The 21,640-nt window shown below is 35.1% G+C and overlaps 1 protein-coding gene across 1 annotated transcript in view; it reads left to right on the top strand.

The window, feature by feature from the left end:
- The window catches only part of CGNL1 (cingulin like 1), a 39,345-nt gene extending 19,020 nt beyond the window's left edge, over nucleotides 1-20,325 (top strand). Inside the window, exons 8-18 of the mRNA XM_062501473.1 lie at nucleotides 2,908-3,114; nucleotides 3,439-3,543; nucleotides 6,803-6,955; nucleotides 7,579-7,749; nucleotides 10,120-10,281; nucleotides 11,069-11,158; nucleotides 16,656-16,739; nucleotides 17,783-17,907; nucleotides 18,460-18,568; nucleotides 19,451-19,614; nucleotides 20,181-20,325. Of these exons, the coding sequence (XP_062357457.1) occupies nucleotides 2,908-3,114; nucleotides 3,439-3,543; nucleotides 6,803-6,955; nucleotides 7,579-7,749; nucleotides 10,120-10,281; nucleotides 11,069-11,158; nucleotides 16,656-16,739; nucleotides 17,783-17,907; nucleotides 18,460-18,568; nucleotides 19,451-19,614; nucleotides 20,181-20,325 (1,515 nt within the window). The remainder of the gene's footprint in view (nucleotides 1-2,907; nucleotides 3,115-3,438; nucleotides 3,544-6,802; nucleotides 6,956-7,578; nucleotides 7,750-10,119; nucleotides 10,282-11,068; nucleotides 11,159-16,655; nucleotides 16,740-17,782; nucleotides 17,908-18,459; nucleotides 18,569-19,450; nucleotides 19,615-20,180) is intronic.
- Nucleotides 20,326-21,640: the final 1,315 nt, after the last annotated feature.

Here is a 21,640-nt window from a genome sequence, read left to right as displayed (position 1 = left end):
CTTCACAATCAAATTGAAGATACTTTTGGACTGTTTTGATAGTATCCTCCTGAACAATATCCTCAGGGTGATCTTCCGTGCCTTATGTGTGTAGTAAAATTGTGTAGGGTGAACTGATAAGATAGATACTCCTGTGTTTCTTTTCAGTCTTGTCTGAAACAAGTTAAAACAATGTGTACGGTGAAACGATATTATGAGGAAAATTCCTTGTAATCTCCCCAGAATATAAGTAAGAAAAATGTTCACTCTCCAGCTACAATACAGTGCAACTCCCCATATATACCAAGAGAGTTTTCCACCATCATGAAAAAGTATATGTGTGTGAAAGAAAAGAATTTTATCCTTAACATGTTAGAGAATTTGTTTGTGCAGGTGTAACCCTTGTAATGATGAGGTCGTTAGAGACCTGTGAAGTTCTGCTGGGTAAGTGCTGGTCATTCAATCAGCTGGAACTTTAGGAAGTTTTTATTTATATATCCAGTTTATTTCCAGGATTTTAAATTAGGTTAATAAAGACAATACTTGCAACTTGCCCTCTACACTTCTCTACATTTTACATGTATTCACCTAACTTCTTGCTAACTTACTGAAATATTTAGTGAAAAAGGAGAGCAAATAATAGTTTAGTTTAATGCTAGAGCCTTTATCCTAAGATGCATAAAACAAGAAGCAGGCTGGAGCAGATCTCTAGATATGATGGCATCAGTGTAATCTGAACTTAATTTTGAACCTCTTAGGTTAAATCATATATGTAGATAGATATTACTTCTGTGTTTATTTATGCATATGGATCTTGGGGGGGCCAGAGTTGGGGGTTGTTGGGTTGTTTGCTTTTGTATGTGTGTGTGTGCATCCACTTTTAAGTAAATACTGCTTCCTGTGTTGGGAAAGTAGAGCAAACCATGGTTGATGTAGTGGAATCTCCAGGTCTGATATGGGTCTGCTGCAGTCCTCTCTTACTGTGCAGCCCCATGCAGGCAGTTGGACGAAAAAGAACAGACAAATCAACATTCCTTTCCCTGAACTCCCCAGCATGCCTCAGCTGCTTTCACTCGGCTCCAGAAAGGAGAAATAAGACTAAAAGGAGCCACTGGTTGAGTGCTTGCTAATTAGTAAAACTTCACGGCATGCAGAAAGCAAAAATTAAAGGAATATATAAATGCTATTGAAATTTCAATTTGAGAAAACTTAAAGCATTGACAGATTTATTTCAGAGCTTTTAACTAGTTATGTCATAGAAGAATGATTTTTTTTTTTCAGGATTTTCAAAAGACCAGAACTTGTCAGCCTGCTTATGCTGCCAGTTTTTGTATAATAAGTTCATTGACCCTGTAGACAGTCTAAGTGTTTTCTGAGTTACCGCTTTATCTAATTTGCATGATTTTAAAGCTGTTGCTTGCTAGAAAACAGTCTAGTGAGGGCACTCTTTGTAAACACCCTTTTATATAACTTTGCTTATTCCTTTTGGATAAGGAGAGGGGAAGATCAGGAGCAACAATCAAAAATAGCATAAATGAAAAGTGATTTTCATGATTTCATAGACTATTTCACAAAATAGTGTCTGAGTAGTTTGATGACAGGATATCTTTTGTTTTCATCCAGATAAACACAATTTCACATGCAAAAAATACTTGGTTCAGTAATGAATGTGTAATTACTTACTGTTACCAGATAATGGTATAAATGGATTTGAGAAGGATTAGAGAAATTAGTGGAAGATACATTCACAGAAGAAAACCAGTGAGAGCTGGGAGTGTATGATGATGAAAGGCTTGCCCCATAGTTGTTTTTCCTCTTTTTGCCTGTAAGCATCAGCCATGGACATGAGAGAGAATCCTGGTCTAGGCTGCTTCCTATATTTGTTCTGGTGTTCTTGCTGGTGTTCAAGGTCTTGATGTAGAAGACAGTGGAGTTGCACTTGAGAACCAGATCTCTGTAGAGTACTGTTTTGTATCAGCCCCTGGATGTCCAGAAGCAAGAGCCACCCATTAGATCCTGGGTTATTTTACATTCTTTGGAGGGTATTCTGAATGAGAAGTCAATGAAGAGCAAAGATTAAATCCTTCCTGCTCTTTACAGAATTAAATGTTTATCAGTGCATGTCTGGTCTGTGTTACAAGAGTATAGATAGTATAACAATATTGCCAGATACTTCTACTCATGGTTTCCACAGTAAATGGTAGGGTGTGTTAGAGGGTAAATGGTAAGGTGATGACTAGCCCTGAAAAATAACATGCTGCAGCCAGCTGCCCTGCAAAAAAAAAAGTAAAAAATTCAGTGCCACAGGTTGTGATGTGTTGTTCATTATTATAATTTGTTTGTGCTATGTATTAATTTAAGTTTCTGGATAAAAAAGTGTGTCTGTTTGAATATAAGTTGAACTTAGTATTCAATACATGTTGAACCACCACTGTTTATTTAGTGTCAAGACCTCTTTATATTATCTGTCATTTATTCTGCAACCCCACCAATAGTTGTTTGGGTGTAGTGTGTTGCATGTTAGTGCTTGGAATCATCAGTAGGGTGAGACTGCCTAAATTTTGTTTTGCTGTGGAAGACACTCTTCATAAATACATTATTCCTTAAAGGTCCATATGGCTTTGCCTATTGGTTGAATTTTTTAGTTTACTTGGAATTACTTAACATTGGGATTTGGTAATGAAATATTTTAGGGCAATAAAGAAGAAGATGTTAAGGTGAAAATATGAGATGACAAGCATAAGATTGTTCAGGTTCATATATTTATCTGTTGCTATGCCCAAGAAGAAAAAATGCTAAATATTAAAGTCTCTTGATATTTTAATGTTATATCCTAGCTGTATTTGCTGTGATGCCTTATGGAACGCCTGTTGGAAAACAGCACCAGTTCTTTTTCTTTTTAAGCATGACATAATTTGTTTTCACTAGAGTGCTGCTGTCCTTGCAAGTGAAAAAAATGCTGCACAAGAGGAGCGAAATAGTGTAGAAAATCAAGTCAAAGAGCTGATTGAGGAAAATGAACAACTGAAGAGAACACTTACTGAGCTAGAGAGGAAAATTGAGGAGCTGCACAAACAAATTGATATTATGAAAGGAGAAGAAAATTCACTGAAGGAAAAATTAAAGACATATGAGGTAAGTTAAGAAAACAAGCCCCTTAAGTAGTCTTCCTCTTTGCAATGGATTCATTGTAGAATAAAGACTGACCAAGAGAAGGATGGACAATGCCATAGGAAAGGGGAAGGAAAACCACCAGGTTGTCAAGAAGCAGGATGCAGTTTGCTGACAGGTGTAGGAAAGATTTTTCCCATTGAAAACCAGAGTGGAACCAAACCAAGTTGCACCTTGGAAAAATCAGTGATAGGCCAGACTTCAGAGAAAAGACTTCACAGCTCGGTTTACTTGTCAGATTAAAGGCCTGGCCACTGTTTCTGAATGTATCCAATTATATCATTACAGGAAGAGAAGCAACAATTAGAAGAAGCTTTGAAACATGCTGAAAAGGAGGGAAAAGAGTTGTTAGTGTTCAAAGCTGCTTTGGAAAGCCAGCTAGAAGATATGCAGGTAAGAACAAGAAGTATTTGGATAATTTAAATTTTAAATTTTCTGTTTACCTGAGTCACTATTGCTTTCTGTAGAGTTACGTCTCATTCTTCTTGAAGTACACTTTGTTTTAAAGTTTAGACCTCATTTCAGTGTTCAAATGTGTACTGAAGCCATAGCACCATCAAATTAAAATAGGTTTCTTGCTGAATTTTTTTTCCTGTTTCTATGGATCTAGCAAAATTTTGGAGATACAAATTGCCAAATAAACTTCCTAAGGTTTCGTAAATCTATTATTTTCAATGATCATGCATTTAATGAAGGTATTTACATGTAAAAGAATAAAAAGCTGTACTTGAATATAAACAAAAATATTGCTGATGGACAAATATCAGGACGTTTGCTTCTCTGTTTTTATGAGCCTGTCTTATTTGCAAATGTTGTATGGAACTGGAATGTTTGATCACAGAACCAGAGACGTTTAACATGTATCACTAGGATTTACAGCCTCTTAAATTCTGAATGCAGTTCTCTTTCCACCTTGCTCCTTAGTCCACCCAGTGTCCAGGAAAAGTTATCCTTTTGCTCAGATTAGCCCAGAAATGAAACATGTGGAGAATGCATCTACTTCAGAGCAGTGGAGAGAGATGTTGGCAGTGTTGTGTATGAGTCAAGATTGGGTGGTTCAGATGGCGTGAAAATTCAAATCTGTTTAGTAACAAGGGGAATGTGTATAAATCTTGAAACTGTTCTTATTGACCTCATATTTTGTGTCTGTAAAAGCTACAAACCTAATTTTTCTTCTCTGTAATTCACCTTTTACGTGAACCAAAGAAGGAGTGATTTCAACATTATCAGTTTAGAATTCTCTTGGTTTTACTTCTAGAGGCTAAAATTTCAAGGGATTCTATCAAACACATCAGAATCAAAAGTGGGGTACATGTAAATTGTTAGTGCCACTTTTTAAATTTAATAGATGTTTTCCCCTGTTGTTTTCAACATAATTATTACATTTCTGTTCTGAAAATCTGAAAATGAAACTTGCCTCTAAGTGGATTAAAAGCCAGGGAAAGACTGTGTTAACTGGCATGTTCTCATGATTCAGTTAATTAGGGTAAAAAGAAAAAATAACTACAGCAAAAAATACTTCTATGTCTTTAAAATTAAATGTGCTTCAAGAATATAAGCTTTTAACAGTATGGGTGAGTTTTGTTTCTACAAAATGATGCTTTCAAGCTGATGTTTCTTGTAACTTCATGAATATTAAGTGTTTCATCTGAGGCTTTTGGTCAGGCCTGGTTTTGGGTTGGGGTGTTGTTTTGGGTTTTTTTAAATTTTAAAGCTGTTTATCTGCTCTCCCTCGCTGATTCTCCTCGTTTGCTTGTCTGTATCACTGATAGTCTGCACAATCACTGTAGGGGCACACTGCTCATCTCTGGCTTGCATTTAGCATACTCCCCTAAGAACTCCCTTCTGTCACAGTCTGACTTGACCTTGCTGTGTAACATGGATCAATGCACCATACACATCTCCTGCATCTTGATTAGCTTTGGGTCAAGATGTTTGAAAAGTGTGTTCTTTTTTTTTTCTGTTTATGCATCCTTCAGGGCATTGTGCCAAATAATGCTGCCTCCAAGCAGAGTCTCCAAATGAACGAATTCTAGGGAAGGTGACTGGAGAGTCTGTCTTGATATTTTATTCACAACTTATGTCTAAATTCTGGCACACTGAATTTAATCCTCTTTCTGATTCTACACTCTTGTCCACCGGATATGAGCATTAGCAGACCTTGGGATGTAATCAGCAGGCCTTTTGTTTTTAACAATTCAGCCTTTCTGTCTTTAGAGTTGTTCTAATGAATAATGCTGTGCAGTAGGTTGATTTGGCCTTGTGTTATCGTTGACAATTTAGACGACAAGCTCTGGCACTGTAATAATGTGTATCCCAGTGGAAATGTAATTCCTGACTGTCCCATTTTGCTTTTTTACATAACACAAGTTACTTGTAATGGTGGTCTAGTATAAGAAAGACAATGACAATACCAATAGAACTGTAACAGTTACTGGAAACAGCCAAGTCTATTCCTCCTCTGTTCTGGATTTCTAGTCAGAAAAGTAAAAGCTGGTATGCACTTAATTGTAATAGATAGCCTCCATTAGTGCTTTCATCTAAAATCATCCTTTGTAGTGAAGTTTTGTTTATGGGTGCTCAAGTGAGGAGTATTTTTGTAGCATTTCGTGTTGTGTTCTAACCTCTGTTTTAGGGTAGCCACCTCTATGTAGGTCAGTGTTTCAGGAAATGAAATACATCTCAATGGTTTTGTACCATTGAGAAAGGAACTGACCTAATTATTGTGCCTTAACGATAGCATATATTGTACTGTGATATCTTAAAAAGTAATAATTATACTGACATTATGGATGGCAGCATCAAGTAATCTGTGCATTTTAAATTAAACAGTCAGAACATGTGATCCTTTCAATGGGTGGAAAAATAGGAAGTTTATCTTTCCATTGTGGTAGATAATGGTAGGCATCTACAATTGGCATTGTAGAGCACTGTAAGTTGAAATACATTCTTAATTTTCAGTTATCAGTTGAGATGAATTACTAATTTTGCAAGGAGTACATTTAACTAATATTGTTTGAAAAAAATAGAGAATTCTTAGTATAATCTTTTAGGTCAGTGTGAAAACAAATGACTCCTTTTCATTTCCCCCATTTTGTTCTCTTTTCATATAATAACACTTTAGCTTCTTCACAAACTAATTAATTGCCACTAATGATTGGCTTTAAATTGGCAACTGACAGACTGTTTGCCTGACTTGCAGTTATACTGTGACAGGCCAGCAATTCTGCTGAAAAGTGCTCAAGGATTTTTGTACATGAAGGGCACTCAAATTAGAGATTATACTTAAATTGACCATTGAAGCTGTCCTGTAGGGCATCCAGATTTCAAATACTGAAATTCAGTATAGTGTACTGAACAGGCAGACACTGAGAGAGCTGCAGCAGTTGGATAATTAGCAGCAACATTCCCATTGCATCATGGTTTTAATACTTGAGTTAAAAGAAGAGGTATAAATGGACATTCAGTTGTTTCTAGCATGACATATCAATATTTGTCCTATACTAGCTAGCAAGCTGTAAAATATGACATTTGTCTTAATTTTACAGCAGCTGCTGTATTACTGTGGTATTGCTGTGTTAAGTAACATACCTTTAAGGCATTAGAAAAGATGGTCTACGTTTCATTGTATGTATTTTTTAATCTACTGCAGGAGAACATCCATTGCATTTCACAGGAGCGACAGCAGTTAAGTCAGCAATTAAAAGATGAAACTCAGCAGAAGGAGCAGTTGAAGCAGACAAAGAATGAAATGGAGAATGAACGATTGCAACTGAGCAAGACTGTTGAGAAGTTACAGGAGGAGGTATGAGTTCACCCCCCAAGAGGCTGCAGGGATCTGAATATTTAACACTAGAAGTAAATGAACTGGCAAATTGTAAAGAATTATATATTTTTAAATGTATAAAAGAAAGTAAAATGTGAAGTTTAGTATTAATTTCTTTAATCTAGAGGCTCTTATGAAAAGCTTTCAGGGCTGGAATAATGATTAGAGCACCACTATCACAAAATGGCATTGTAAACCAGTTCTGTATAAACCAGATCCCAGTTCAGTTCTCATGTACAGTACAGCAATATTTCAGAATTTCACAGCTGATTCTCAAAATTTCTGCATCAGATTTATTGTGCCATCTGTGTGTAAACTTTACAGCTAATACTGACATACTGAAGTGTGACTGTATAGTTCATTGTGTCACTCAGCTGGAAGAGCTGCTGACAGACAAAAAGAGAATAGTCTTGCCACACATGCTATTAGAAATTAACTCTACTGTTTTGTATTTTCCCACTTCTGTATAGAAATTAATTTATTTGGAAATGTTTGATAAATTTTCTTTTTGAAAATACTGAGCTGAATACTGAAGCGGGAGGAAAAAGTAGTTTGTTGTATTTGGCACAATAGAACCTTCTGTATATGTACTTTTCCCCCAGATGTCTGAAATGGTGGAGATCTCAAGAACATCAACTCTGGAGCTTCAGACCCAGCTTGATGAATACAAGGAAAAAAATCGCAGGGAATTTGTAGATCTGCAGAGACAATTAAAGGAGAAAAACATTGAGGTAGAAAAATCACGCCTGATGAACATAAGAATGCAAGATGAGGTAATGACTCATGTTCAGTGAGAAATTCTCAACTTTGACCCAGAATTCAGCGCAGGTAGTTTTCAGCATAATGAATGTTTGCTATCATGCTTTTGTGTACTCTCATGTACATAATGAAAGGCTGATCTCAGCATTCTTTTGAGTTTGATTTTTCATGGCGGTGATCAGCATGTTATTTCTGCTGGGGAAATGGGGGTTCCTGTTTAGGACAGGTAAAAGCAGTGTTTGACAAATGAATGCACCTGAAGTGATATTACAAGAATTCCATTGATGATCTGCTGCTCTTTAATGCCTGCTACTGAAGCAATTGAGAATTTAGAAATATTTTCATTAGGAAAAAACCCACCAGTTATTTAGGAAAATCAAACACACAAACATACATTATCTTATTTCATATGAGCCAAGGTGCAGCTTTAAATGACAGAGGTTTCTGTACAACCAAGAATCAACCAGTCTCGAGTGCCTTGTAGTATGTGAATTTTGGCATAAAGACAATACAGTCTTTTAAAAATATGCATATACCTGCTCTCCAGCTGGAAGAACTATGAGAATACATTGGTCACAGATGTTTTCTCCATATGAAATATTTTAGTAGTAGGATTTTTCCAGTTTAGAACTCTTATATTGCCCTCTCCCCCCAGAAAGCTTGTTTTGAATTAAATTTAAAAGAAGAGCAACAGAGAAAAGAGTAGTTCCTGTATATTGTTGTCTTCCTTTTTTATTTATTCCATTCAGGGATGGAGAGCCTTTGTAAAGGGATAAGGATTCATGATGAAAAATGAAAGATAGAACAATGATTTTGGGTACATAGCTCTTGAGTTGCATGAAGTTGTATGTAGATACCTACACTAATATGTACATCAACTATGTAAATGTATGTTTACACAGTGTAAACACACAGTGTTTGCAGTTATGAAAAATACTTCTAGTGTCATCTATTACAATTACAAAACAAATACAGAGAAAAAAAAAAGAACAAAATAAACCCTTATTTGAGACAAAGGTAAACCAAACACTGTATAAAGGGCAAAATAATAGCAGTTGTGAAATTCAATGTTTCTTATGAGGCAATATGCTAGGGCTTTAAAATGTAGTATGGCAACTAGCTGGAAAAGAGGAAACAAAATATAGGAAAGGCAAGTTAAACAGCTGACTTTCTGGGAGACTAAATATTTAGGACAATTGAAAGTCTTTATTACCTCTTCCTCCTTTATGTTTAACAAGTATAAATAGTCCTTTCGTTCAACATGACTGTTGTCCATCAAAATTGTGGCTAGGTGTCACCATGCACAAAACTTTCTTCTTGAGAGTCTCATCAAAAGTCAAGGATCCTAATGATCATGGCAACATGAGTATCATCTTGGTCCAGTAGAAAAACAGTGAAACTTGTCTCGTGAGGCAATATGGGAATTCTTCACTGCTGCATCTCTTCTGGGTTTGGTGTGGATTCACAGAAGATACCCATCTTGAAAGCTGTCAATTCAGTGTCATTCTGAAACATTAAATGCATATAAAAGGATATAAATGTACAGATCCCTGCACTTTACTAGCTGTTCATGAAGTCATGCAGGTGTCAGGACTTAGCAGTAGATAGCAAACTCTGTGGATATTCACTAATAAATTATTTAAGCTTCATTACTAAACTAAGCTCTTGTAACAGGAAGAATGTGGAAAGCTATTTAAGAAAAAAACCTCTCATCCTGTATTATGTGTGTATTACAAGTCAAGTTACACACACAAGGAGTGGTCATGATTTCACCTAAAACCCTTCTCACTTATTATATATATATTTAAAGTGCTATGAAGGTTTTTGGATAATATTATCAAGAACATGCAGTTGTTGTATAAGGAACTTCTGTACTCAGCAGGTAGCCCCACTGTATCTAATAGTCTCATATATATATATATGTATGTATATATAAATCTGCAGTCATGTCATTGGTAAAATGCCATCAGAAATACAATGTCATGAAAGTACATCATTATATATAAACTATATAGTTATTTAAAAGCTAAGGTATTGGGAGTCTGAAAAGGAAAGAAAAAGTTCCAAAGATAAAACCATATAGAAAATTATCAAAATTATGTCTTACTGTAACTTAGTAGAAGGAAATAAATTTTAAGAACCACACCATAGATAATTGTCAGTGTAAAACATGTAGGATGAAGCATTTCATTATAGGTCATAATCCAAGTTTATTTTCTTGGTGCCATCTTGTGGACAAAACAAAGCTTGTGAAAAGGCAGTAACTCGGTGGAATTCCAGTCATGCTTCCATCTCTGTGTGGTTGCAGCGAGTCCCCCTTGCTGCCATCCCTTGTTTGTAGAAGGTGCAGTGTGAAGTGGATTCCCATGATCTTCTCGCTTCAGATGCGTCTGATGGAAGAAAACCTGAGGGACCACCAGAGAGCTCAGGATGAAGCCATAACAAAAACTCAGTTATTGGAACAGACTGTGAAAAGCTTGGAGTATGAACTGGAAGCCAAAAACCACTTAAAGGACGATCGGGCAAGACAAATCAAACTAATGGAGGTAAAAGGCATTCTTAAGGGTTTGTTTCTTTTTTGAGGAGATGAAAATAGTTTTGGTGTTTGACATTGATTCTGCTTGGAAGGAATCGAAATAACTTCATGTTGTTGAAAATCCTTGTAGTATTACTGCAGGAATTAATGTGGTCTATTTTAAAGGTGATTTGTTAGCATATCTATTGTAACATGATATGTCCTAAATTAGAATTTTCTGTAATAGTTTTAATTTATTTCTTTTAAATTAATTTTATCTAGAGCTTATGCAAATTTACATGATTTTCATTTCTAGGCCCATCATTCAGAACTTCAAAAGTATTTAGAAGTGGAAGTTCTGTTTAGCCTTTGATATCAGTTCATTTCAGGATTCTGAATAACATTATGACTGTTGTTACAGGGCTTTATAACTGTTCTGTTCAACTAGGTAGTCATTTGACTTTCATAAACATCTCTATGTCATTGTACTCAGATAAAAAGAAATTTGTCTTCCAAATGTATAATGTAATGCAGACACTCAAAGTCTCTAGAAACATTACAGAATTTCACTTATATTCCTGAAATTGTTGGAAGTAATTAAAATTTTAAAAAGGAAACAAAACATTTATTTTACTTCTGTCAAACAAATTCTCTCTACCTGCCATCTCTCTTGCTGTGTGTTTTAAGAGGCATTTCAGTTTCCAAGCTTAGTTTTTCAGACACTTTGGATCCTTGAAGTTTAAAGAAGAATGCCCTGATAGCAATCTGAAGAGAATGGAAAGTGGTATGTTGAGGTTACTTTTCTTTGTTCCACTTAGGACAAGTTGTCTCACCTGGAACTTGAGCTTGATGAAGAAAAGAATAATTCAGATTTGTTGTCTGAAAGGATCAGCAGGTGCAGAGAACAGGTACTTGAGCAAGTTTTCCAGCTTTTGTTTAATGATTCTATGAAAAAGTGTTATTAGGATCACAGTCAATATTGGTCAACTAAATAATGATTAGCAATAGGATTGAGCAGAGCAGGTAAATCCAAAAAACCCATGGTTCTCAAACATGATTAAATATGCTCTGTCCACATCATCACAGACCATTTTTTTCCTGTTGTTCTAACTGGAAAACAGACACAGGATGTATATAAAGACTGAAGACCAGTAAGCCTGTTGTGAAGTCTCTTACACTGAAAGATCACAATTTTAATTATACTGAAAAGTAATTCAGCGTAACAGACTCTTTATTTCAAAGAAGGAAGAGGAGGAGCTTTAGGAAACTTGGAATTATTTAATCAAATCAGCTGAACCAAGGATGCTAGCCAGTTTCAACAGAGAGGAAGCTTTATTTTCATTACAAGTATGAAAACATAAGAACATCAGTCTTTTGTTCCAGAAGTGTAATATGCCCAGAAAGAGGGGAAGAAGAATTTATTGAGGTTGTGTCTCATGGGGCAGAAAATGTTAAGTAATACTTGCCAAGCTAAGTAAGACCTATCATGCTAAGTTAAACAAGTAATGAAAAGATTTTTGTCTGTATAAGAAGAGGGAAGAAGTTGTGGAGACTGTATGATAAGGCCTCAGTCAAGATAAAAAGGAATCCATGTATGTCCTCTCAAATAAAGGAACATTTTACCTGTCTTCAGTAATGTGAATGTGCAGGTGGGGAGCAGTTGGAGCGAGTGTATCAGAAAAGAGACCCTTGAGTTGGAAATTACCAAGTCTTAGGAGAATTAGGAGTTCATTGGTGTGAAGACAGAAGCCTTAATAATATCCTTCAAGATTTCTGAAAGAACTGACATAAGAAATTATAGGTCCTATAAGAAAGGTTTATAATAAGCTAGTAAAGTAGAGTATGGGCCCTGATTACTGCAAAAGTAGCCAGGCATTCATGGCTGAGTAGTCAGAATCATGCAAATGATGTAATAATTAATGGAAAGAAATACAGTAATGTGGCTGTCTTGAAATATCATGGCCTAGATAATGTTCTTTGCTTTATTTTTACTTCCTGAAAGATGTGAAACTGATGCATAGCTCATTACAGCATATCTGCTGCTGTAACTCTACATGGAGTACTACAGCTCATAGTAATTCCCTAGAAGCTCAGGGGAAAATTAGCACTGAGGTACCCACCATAATCTGTTCTGTTCTCATTTCTCTTTCTCCAGAAAAAAAAAAAAACCCAAAAAAAACCTACTGACATCCTTTTGAATAGCTGTAGTGTCAGAGGGAGAACAGAAAGTAAAATCTTAGTTTTTGTGTCTTTTCAATGAAATTGTGTGTTCTACTGAGACAGCTGGAGAGTTTAAAGTGAGGTAGAGGTCAGCTTTCTCCCATGCATCCTTGAAGCACCAAGGCACCATTACGAGTTTGTTTGAACTCAGGTTACGGAGATTCTATTTGATTGTAGTAAAGACTTTCTGCTATTATTCCATTGATATAGTACAGACTCCCAGTCAATGGGTGGAATAGAATGTAAAGGACCTATAATAATAGGGGGTCATGCTGATGTTAAATCAGGAAGCCTTTAATAGTGGAGTCTGTGTTGTAAACCTGGGATAAAAGTACTTTAGTTATAGCTGCTATGGAAGTAAACTGAATGGAAACCTAAAATACAGTTTGGTGACTAAAACGTTACATAATGGGTAAAAGACATGTTTATTTTGAGGTCTGGAATTTCTCATTTCACACATGAGTTATAAAGGTTGCTTTGTTTTGATTTTATGCCAGAATGACTAAGTAGTCAAATTACTAAAGAGTATTTCAGGGTCTGCTAAGCATTTATAACGACATGAGAAATTATAATGGATTTATTTGGGTAATATCTGTATTCCTCTACATTTTTAAAACTATTATTATACGTATGTTATTTTAACATACTGATAATGAGCTATAATACTGAAATTTCCAGTAAAAACAAATTTAAACAAGTGGTTCTATTTTACACAAAGCTGAATGTTTGAATAAATATTGGCAAGACTAATAGTTCACATTTCACTTGCCATGAAATGTTATTCTTTTGTAATTTAAACCTCCTTTTGAATCTGAATGGCTGCATGACACACCGTTCTCATCTCCTCTTGCCTTGCTCTCAAGAAGCACCACAGCAGAGTGGAAACAGAAAAAAATTTTGGGGAAAAGTGGGTCATATCCTATTAGTTTTTAAATGATAACGTATTAGTAACTCTAGAAAGACAAAAATGCTCAAACCACACTACCACAGACACACATGGGAAGCTAGTGCACTCAGATACTCTTTGAGTCTAAAGTGAGCAGGGACAGGACATATTTTAATAAGTGGGGTTTTTTTTCCTATGAGCAAGTGAAATGAGGTACCTCTTGCCATACTGACTTTGCAAACAATTGAAAAATCTTCATGACACCCTCACTAATTCTTGTGTTCTGTGAAAATGCAAGCAGGAGTCTATTGACTTAAGAGTTGTTTCCAGTAAGTGTGAAAAATGGACTTACTAGTTTTCATGACAGTATTAGAATAAATAGATAAAGATAAAATTGCATTGACCTGCATTATTCACTTCCTTTTGGTAAAGTGTTCCCAGTGGAGAGCTCTTTAGCTGGCCCTGGCTATGGGAAGCAAAGAAGTGAAGCTTGGATATGAAGATTATTTTTCAATTTTGAAGTATCAAAGGGATTTGCTTAGCTTTCTTCTTGATTAATATTTACCCTTGCTTGGGTTTTTTGGTCACATAGTTGGAAATTGTCTAGGGCAGATATATATATATACACACACACACACACACTACTTAGGAATTAACAAGAAACATAGTCTACAAACCTGTGAGATAGTGAACAGTACTGATGGCATCTAAATTATTACTAGAAATCAAATTGCCTTCACTGTAATGAACTCAACAGCTGCTCATAATCCTAAAGCTGACACAAAATGATATAAAGCTTTGTAAAGTCTCATACAGTTGCTTTTCTCTATTCTTGGTTGTTAACATTCTTCAAATCCAGCTGTGATAACTATTGCCTTAAGATGCAGAAATAGTTTATTCTTTTAATGCAATTATGATATGTTAGACTTAGGAAAGGTAGAACATGGAACATGAAGTCCCACGTGGCAGATACACCAAATATGGCCATGAAACTGGTACATCTTACTGCTGTGAAATAAGTGGAACTTCAAGCACATTTTGGCAGACAACTGCTTTTCTCTTTTGTGCATGTTAGTTTTGTGTTTACTTTTGAAAAACATAAGAAGATGAAACAGTTTATATCTCCTCCAGCAAGAATTGTATCTGCTGCCCTTTTCTTTTATAGCAAGCTCTTTTATGTATTTGCACGTAGCTTTCTGATCCTTATCTGATACAACTCTTTTTCTCTCTCCCACTACCTGTCTGTGAGGCTGCTTTTACCAAGAGGTGTCCAACAACATTTGCAGTCATCTTGGAAATATAATATTTGTCCTCTAAATAATTCCTTCGTTTGAATCTTGGGAAGACAGCACAAATTTGTTACAGCCTCTGAGCACAGTAAGAGCACAGTGGAACCACAGAGTGGTCCATTAAGCAAGTTCCTACACAAAACAAAACCTTTTTCTTCAGTTAACAGCTACATTTTAAATTAGTCATTCATTTTACACAAATTTAGCTATATTTTTTCCTGTGTCTGTCTTGCTAAAGCAATTACAGCAGATTAAATTCTATGTAATCCCTCATAACTTTTGTAATATATTTCATTAATAAATGCAGCTATTGTACACATATAATTCTAATTTGTGTCTATAAAATAATACCTTACTATATAATATTTTACTATATAATATATAAAACATTGTTATTATTAGGCTTCCATGTGACAATGAGAGCTTTTAAGAAATCACCCAGCTGTTGAGAACACAGCCACGTGCTGCCATTGGTATTCTAGGAGCTGTTATGACCTTAGTTTTCAGGAATGCCTTTACTCTTCTGTCCCCATCCTGTGACATAACAAATGCAAGTGCATGCATTGCTGCCATTATTTGCATTCATATATCAATTTCCAAGCTCCAGAAACAGTGTAAATTACTTCCTTTAACCATGTTTAACTAAAAATTTATCTTTTAATATTATGATGTAGTTAAAAAATAAGGCCTAGGGTAAATTTTCATCTACTGTATTTGTTTAACCTTCACATTCTTAACATTACTTTTGGATTTTTTATGCAAGAATTCCCAATTACTTTTGAAAGACCTTAACTGAGAACTGAGAGTTGCATAACTGGGGTGGTGTGTTTATGCAAGTTCATATGTAACTGATGGAATGCTGTGGCCACTGAAATCTTTATCAGTCTTTTTTTTTTTTTCAGTAATTTATACAGATATTCACTGTATTCCCCAGATGTTATCTATCATAATAAGCCTGTGCAATGTAAACTACAAATGCTGTGGTAACATTTGCTGTGCCTGCAAAAGCATTTTTAGAGATTTGTGGGGAGTTTCAGAAAGATTGGAAGCAAGATACGTATTTCAATAGCCCTACAAACTTTGTTCTTTAGCACCTAAGTTTCAGCAGCAGCTGTTAGGCAGTTTAGAATTTTTCTTTCAGCTCAATTTTTTTTACCAATCAAGTCCAATAGTGAGCTAAAACAAACTAATTTTGCATTCTTATCTTGAGTCTCTATTGACAAGGTAGCTTTTTAACATATTTACACATGGACAATATATCTTTCTTGTGGTTGTTGAATATGGAGTGGAAATACTAACAGAAACTGTAGGAAAAGCTGTCTTTCAACAAAACAAGCAAAACCCACACCCTCTCCAAATCTAGAAGTTGGTGCCCTCCAGTAAAACAGGCATAAAATTGACTAGAGGGAGGTGAGCAATGTTTGTGTCCCTCATGCAGCAGAGTCTGTTGAAAAAGAGCTTTTACTACTCCTATACATACAGAAAACTGCAATTCTCTGTCGAGTGTTTCACTGAGTTCTAGGCACTTCTGCAGGTACCAGCTTGTGTTTAATAAAGATCAGCTTTATTTAGACTAGTCAGCAGTTTAAAAGTAAGGTACTGTTTCAGAGGTTCATACTTAGGTAGGAATAAAACAACTGGAAAATATGTTTGAAGATGGATGTGATGTTCCAGAGCTCAGTGTCCTGCCACATGATGTGTCTGTCATACAATAGCTTAGAGTTCAGTTCCTTGCTACAGAATATATATGGTAAACATCAACAATATCCAGTGTGGGTGTGAAATGCCTAGAATGAGTACTGGGAATAACATGGACTTCCTGAAGCACAAATTTTTGTCCAATGTTGTAGCTGTAAAGCTCATCTGAAATCACGTATATATTTAGAGTTCTGAGAAAGAATGTACTGCTTATTGCATAGGTATCTAGTTTTTATATATATACATACACACGGTATCGTATAGATAAATGTTAAGTCTCTTACTAAAATTTCTATCTTCTTTCTCTAATAGATTGAACAAATGAGGACAGAGCTACTTCAGGAAAGAGCTATAAAGCAGGACCTGGAGTGTGACAAGATTTCGTTGGAAAGACAGGTAATTATGTCTGGTTATAAATGACCACTTTTGGAGGAGCTGTTCTGCCAAGGCTTAACAGTACTTCAGGAACACTGTTGAAGATATTTCAAGTAATTGTGATTTTAATTGAGTGTTAACTTCTGTAGTAGTAAACAATTCTCCTGCAGTTCAGTGGTCTTTGACAGCAAGATTACTTATCATAGCCCTTAGGTGAGATCCAGAGGAAAACTATCTCAGCAAGTGGTAATATTATTTAAAAACTCAAGAACATCAAACAGATTGTAATGGGAATTTAGAGAACATGTTAGTACAACACACCTAATTAGGTGCTTTCAATTATGTGACATTGATCTCATCTTAATTGTTTGAGAAAAAAAGAATGCTGTCTACTGGTATATACTATGTACATTCTTATACTTTAGTTCTGATCTTCCTGTCATTGTCCTTTTTTCTGTGTTTGAGACCTGAGATCATGCTTTGGCTTTCTGTAACAAAGAGCTTTATTTTTCTGTTCATCATGCAACTCTTTATTTGTTGGGTAATTTTTTTCTGTCAACTCTTTGACTTAGGGAATAGCATCAGAGAGTTAAGAAAGGCAGGGTGACACCCCACTAATAGCTTTGATAAAGTAAAATGGTATTGGATGTAAATAATTTCTTTGTCTACTTGTTCTTTGTTGTAGCCATACACCAGTGATTTACAGGGCAGGAACACAGAATTTTACAAAAGAATTGGGTGGACCATAAGACAGATCTGACAGAATATTTAAAAAAAAAAAATTGGTATATTAAAAAGTACTGCTGGAAGGGGCTTGCAGCTGAGGTTTAAGGGTTCATTTAATCCTAAAACTTTAACTGAAGCTGAACAGTAAATTCTTTTCAATAAGCCACAGTAGTAGAAAATTTGTTTGTCGTAAACTATAAAATCTCAGTGACTTTGCATGTTCACTAAATACTATACTGATGACTGTTACATGTTTTCCTGGAGATGTGGATTTGGCGTTAAGATGATATTTGTCAATCTGAGTAAGTGTGTATTAAGCAAGTGTGTTCCAACTATAGAACAAGGACTTGAAGAGCCGAATCCTTCACCTGGAGGGTTCTTACCGATCCAGTAAGGAGGGACTTGTTGCTCAGATGGAGGCAAGGATTACAGAGCTGGAAGAACGGCTTGCAAATGAAGAGAGGTAAAAACAGTTATGTTAAGATCTAAATATGCACATATTGTTTGTTATTATGGCCTCTTGCTAATATAAAGTCTCAATTACAATTAACTAGGGTTTTTTCACCAAATTAAAACGGTTACTGTTTCATTAAAGTGTTGCACATTTTCTTTTTGACTGCAAGAACAGTAGAAGTTTGCTTTAAAATTTAAGACTGGGCACAGTGTAACATGGTTACATAGCTCCTTACTTTATAAAAGTCAAATGTCTGGAACAGGTTTAGAAATATTAAGTGTACTATGAGACATCCATTTGCATGATCATTTTTTGTTTACTCTTGGAGAAGTGTATTTTTGTTGCTAAATGTTGTTGCGGTGACAGAAGAAATTATCCTTAGTCATTTCTGCTTATGGACAAATTTTTCAATATGTTGCATGGAATCAGTAAATCCAAGCAGAGAGTCTAAGTATTTATTTGATTCTTAGAATATTGTTAAGGAATTAAATTATCAGCATTGGGAGCATTTCAGATCCTTTTTTAAAAATTTGTCTTCTGTTGGTTTTGGTTTTTTCCTAGGGATAGAATCAATTTCCAGCTAAGTAACCGCAGACTTGAGAGAAAAGTGAAGGAGTTAATGTTGCAAGTAGATGATGAACATCTGTCACTGACTGACCAGAAGGACCAGGTAGAAAGACTAATATGCAAACATCTCATATTAATCCTACTAGCATAAACCATCATGTATAAAAGATACAATGCGAATGGAGGTAGATTCTGATTACTCTTCTGTTTATTAATCCCCATTTAGTGATATTTGCAGCTGCCATTGCATCATGTGCTTTTGTCAAGCACTAAATTGTTATTAATTTTGAAAATCATGAAAAGAAGGCAGTTACAGAAGCAATGCTAATTTAAGAAGTAAAGCAAATAACAGACAGTAATTGATCCTATAAATACACCAACAAGTAATATATTCTGTTTTGCCATGATAAAATTTTGTTTAAAGAAAAAAGATGTTTATTGTTTAATATAGGCTGTAAGTCTAAACACGCACTGATGTTCTAATAGCAATGTGCTCTACCATTACTGTAGTCTTTGTTGGTTGAAACATGGTTTGTTTCAGCACATGAGTCAACAGTTAATATTCTGCCTGGAAAACAAACAGTGTGTTTCAAATTACAAACATCTATTACAAGAATGATCTTTAAAAATCCTCTGAGTTTTTGAAATGTATTTTCTGGTGTCTTTCTGGTAAAGCTGCTTAATTTAGACACACTTATAACACTACTCTGTTGTAATTGATAACCAGCTCTTGCTATCACATAATACTGTCTTACTCTACCAAAACTCTCTTTGCTTGTTGCTGGTTTTTCTGTGCAAAACAACCCCGTGTCATGTTATTTTTCTTAAAGTCTAATGCTGACTTTCAAATATTTCTGAAGCAGAGGATTAGTAGTGTCACTACTCTGGCAAAGTTTTGTCTTTATTCTCCCTCTCATAGATGCTGGAAGAATAAAATTCCTTTGTTAAAATAGTCCTCTAACCAGATGACATGTAAATATTGCAGTTGAGTTTGCGTTTGAAAGCAATGAAACGTCAAGTTGAAGAAGCTGAAGAAGAAATAGACAGACTGGAAAATGCTAAAAAGAAACTTCAGAGAGAACTTGAAGAGCAACTAGACATAAATGAACAATTGCAAGGACAGCTTAACACTGTGAAGAAAGAATTAAGGTAGGATGAGTTGTCAGACCTTCCAGTTCTGTATCACACTACTTCTCACACATTTGACCACTTGCTCCTGTAGTCCATAAACTGAGGACTTCCTCTACAAGTTTTTCATCAGCACACACAGTTTGACATAGACCTGTGAAACTCTCTAGATATCCCAGCCTCCTTCCCAAGATCCTCCTACTGAATAAAGTAATTGAGGCAGGGAATATAAAATGGAAAAAAGTGGTGGGACTTGACACCTTTGTAGCAGTAAAAATTTCCCAAATGGCTGAGAGGTACAGTCATCCTGTGTTAGATTTCCTTGGCCATCTATGAACATCCCAGTGTTCAAAGCTTGGAGTTTTCCTCTCTCTGCCACTTTAGTTAGGGGTGCTTGAAAATGTGATTGCTCCATCTTGTGTATGTTTCCTTCATGTAAGATGTAGTCTATGATAAAATACCCCTGCCAGAGCACTTTGATACCCTTCAAAAATGTGAATCCTGCCTGTCAGTGTTTAAAGCTTTGTGTAAGTGTTCTGTGTGTAGATGTGCTTTTTTAATAGTAAATATGTGTATTTTTGTTTTAGTAGACTGAAGAAGACACCAAGTAAAGTGTTGGCTGATTCTGATGATGATGATGATGACGATGATGATTTCAGCACAGATGGTGATAGTCTCTGTGAAGTATCTTCAGGAAATAATTTGTCAAAAGATGATGACACAAAAATCTAAATAAGTATGGATGCAATTCCTTGAAAATACTGGAAGAATAACATGAATTATCAAGAAACTGGATATTCTAGAAGCCAAATGACAAAAAGGGATTTAAGAGTTGGGAACGTAATATTTCTATCCATGCTGTACTATTTTCATATTTAGATCTCCACTGTTTATTATAGAAAACAGAACTGCATTATGAAACAGCATATATATATATATATGAATTTATAATTGCATTCTAAAACTATATATATATATATATATATAACTGCTACTGAAAACGTGGGGATAATGTTTCATTTTAGAAATGGGATTTTGCTAAAATTCTCTTCAAGTAAAAAGCCATCTGATCCTAATTCAAAATTAGCTTTTAGTTATTAAAAACTTTTCCCTAAAATTAAGGAAACTGTGGAAGATTATTTAATAATTGTAAGTAAGGGGAAATTATGTATAAAATGTAAATATTTTAAATTTGGTCTTTTTATTGACTACTTTAGTACTATTTTGTAAAGTTTCAAATATATATAAATCAGTTTGATATATAAAATCTTTAAGTTTATATTGAATGCTATGTTTGGGTTTTCACTAAGAGGAAAACAAATGGAAATGAATACATTTCATGCATTACAGAGCAGATTCATAGTTTCTGGGCCAGGAAGTACATTTTAAAACCAGTGTAAGTTTTATTGTATGTGTTCTGTATATTAGAGGTCAAATGTTAATCCTGCCTGTTGACTTTAAAAGGACCATCATATCTGCATGAAGTTGGCTTCAACTTCCTGGTAAACTTCATTTGGGAAGCTTTCTGTTCTTAGTAGGGAAAGTTGAGAATGATGTCAGTTATTATTTGGTATCTTTCATTTCCTGAAAGGAATTCAGTTCTGCCAGAGGCAGAATGTTATAGGCCTGCTGACTGGGACTGTCTTATCTTGCAAGCTTCTGAAGAGTCCCACTTGTTCCAGTAAAATTATTTGTGGTCTTTGAATTAAGTACATGCTTAAATCTGTTAATTGATATGTAAATTTTATGCTGCTGGCAAGAAATTGCACCAAGAAAACAGAAAGTATGTAATCTGATTTTTCTTTCTAAGTTCTTCTTGATGATCTACTTCTGATATATTGCAGTGCATGGTCATATCTGCCAATACATATTAGTATTTCAGTTTACAGAAGTATCTGTATTTTGGGTTGTCCATCTATTCAACAAACGTTGTGGAAAATTTAAAAGAAAGAGCATTGAAGATTTTATTTTAAAGACATTTTCTATTTTGTTGCTATGCTAAAAATATTTTTTGCTATTTGTATTACACCAGACTGGTTTTGCTCCT

Source organism: Cinclus cinclus, chromosome 13 (assembly GCF_963662255.1).
Source record: "Cinclus cinclus chromosome 13, bCinCin1.1, whole genome shotgun sequence".
NCBI classification, from domain to species: domain Eukaryota; kingdom Metazoa; phylum Chordata; class Aves; order Passeriformes; family Cinclidae; genus Cinclus; species Cinclus cinclus.
Note: the sequence above shows the minus strand (reverse complement) of the source record. Positions and strands in the feature narration are given on the sequence as shown.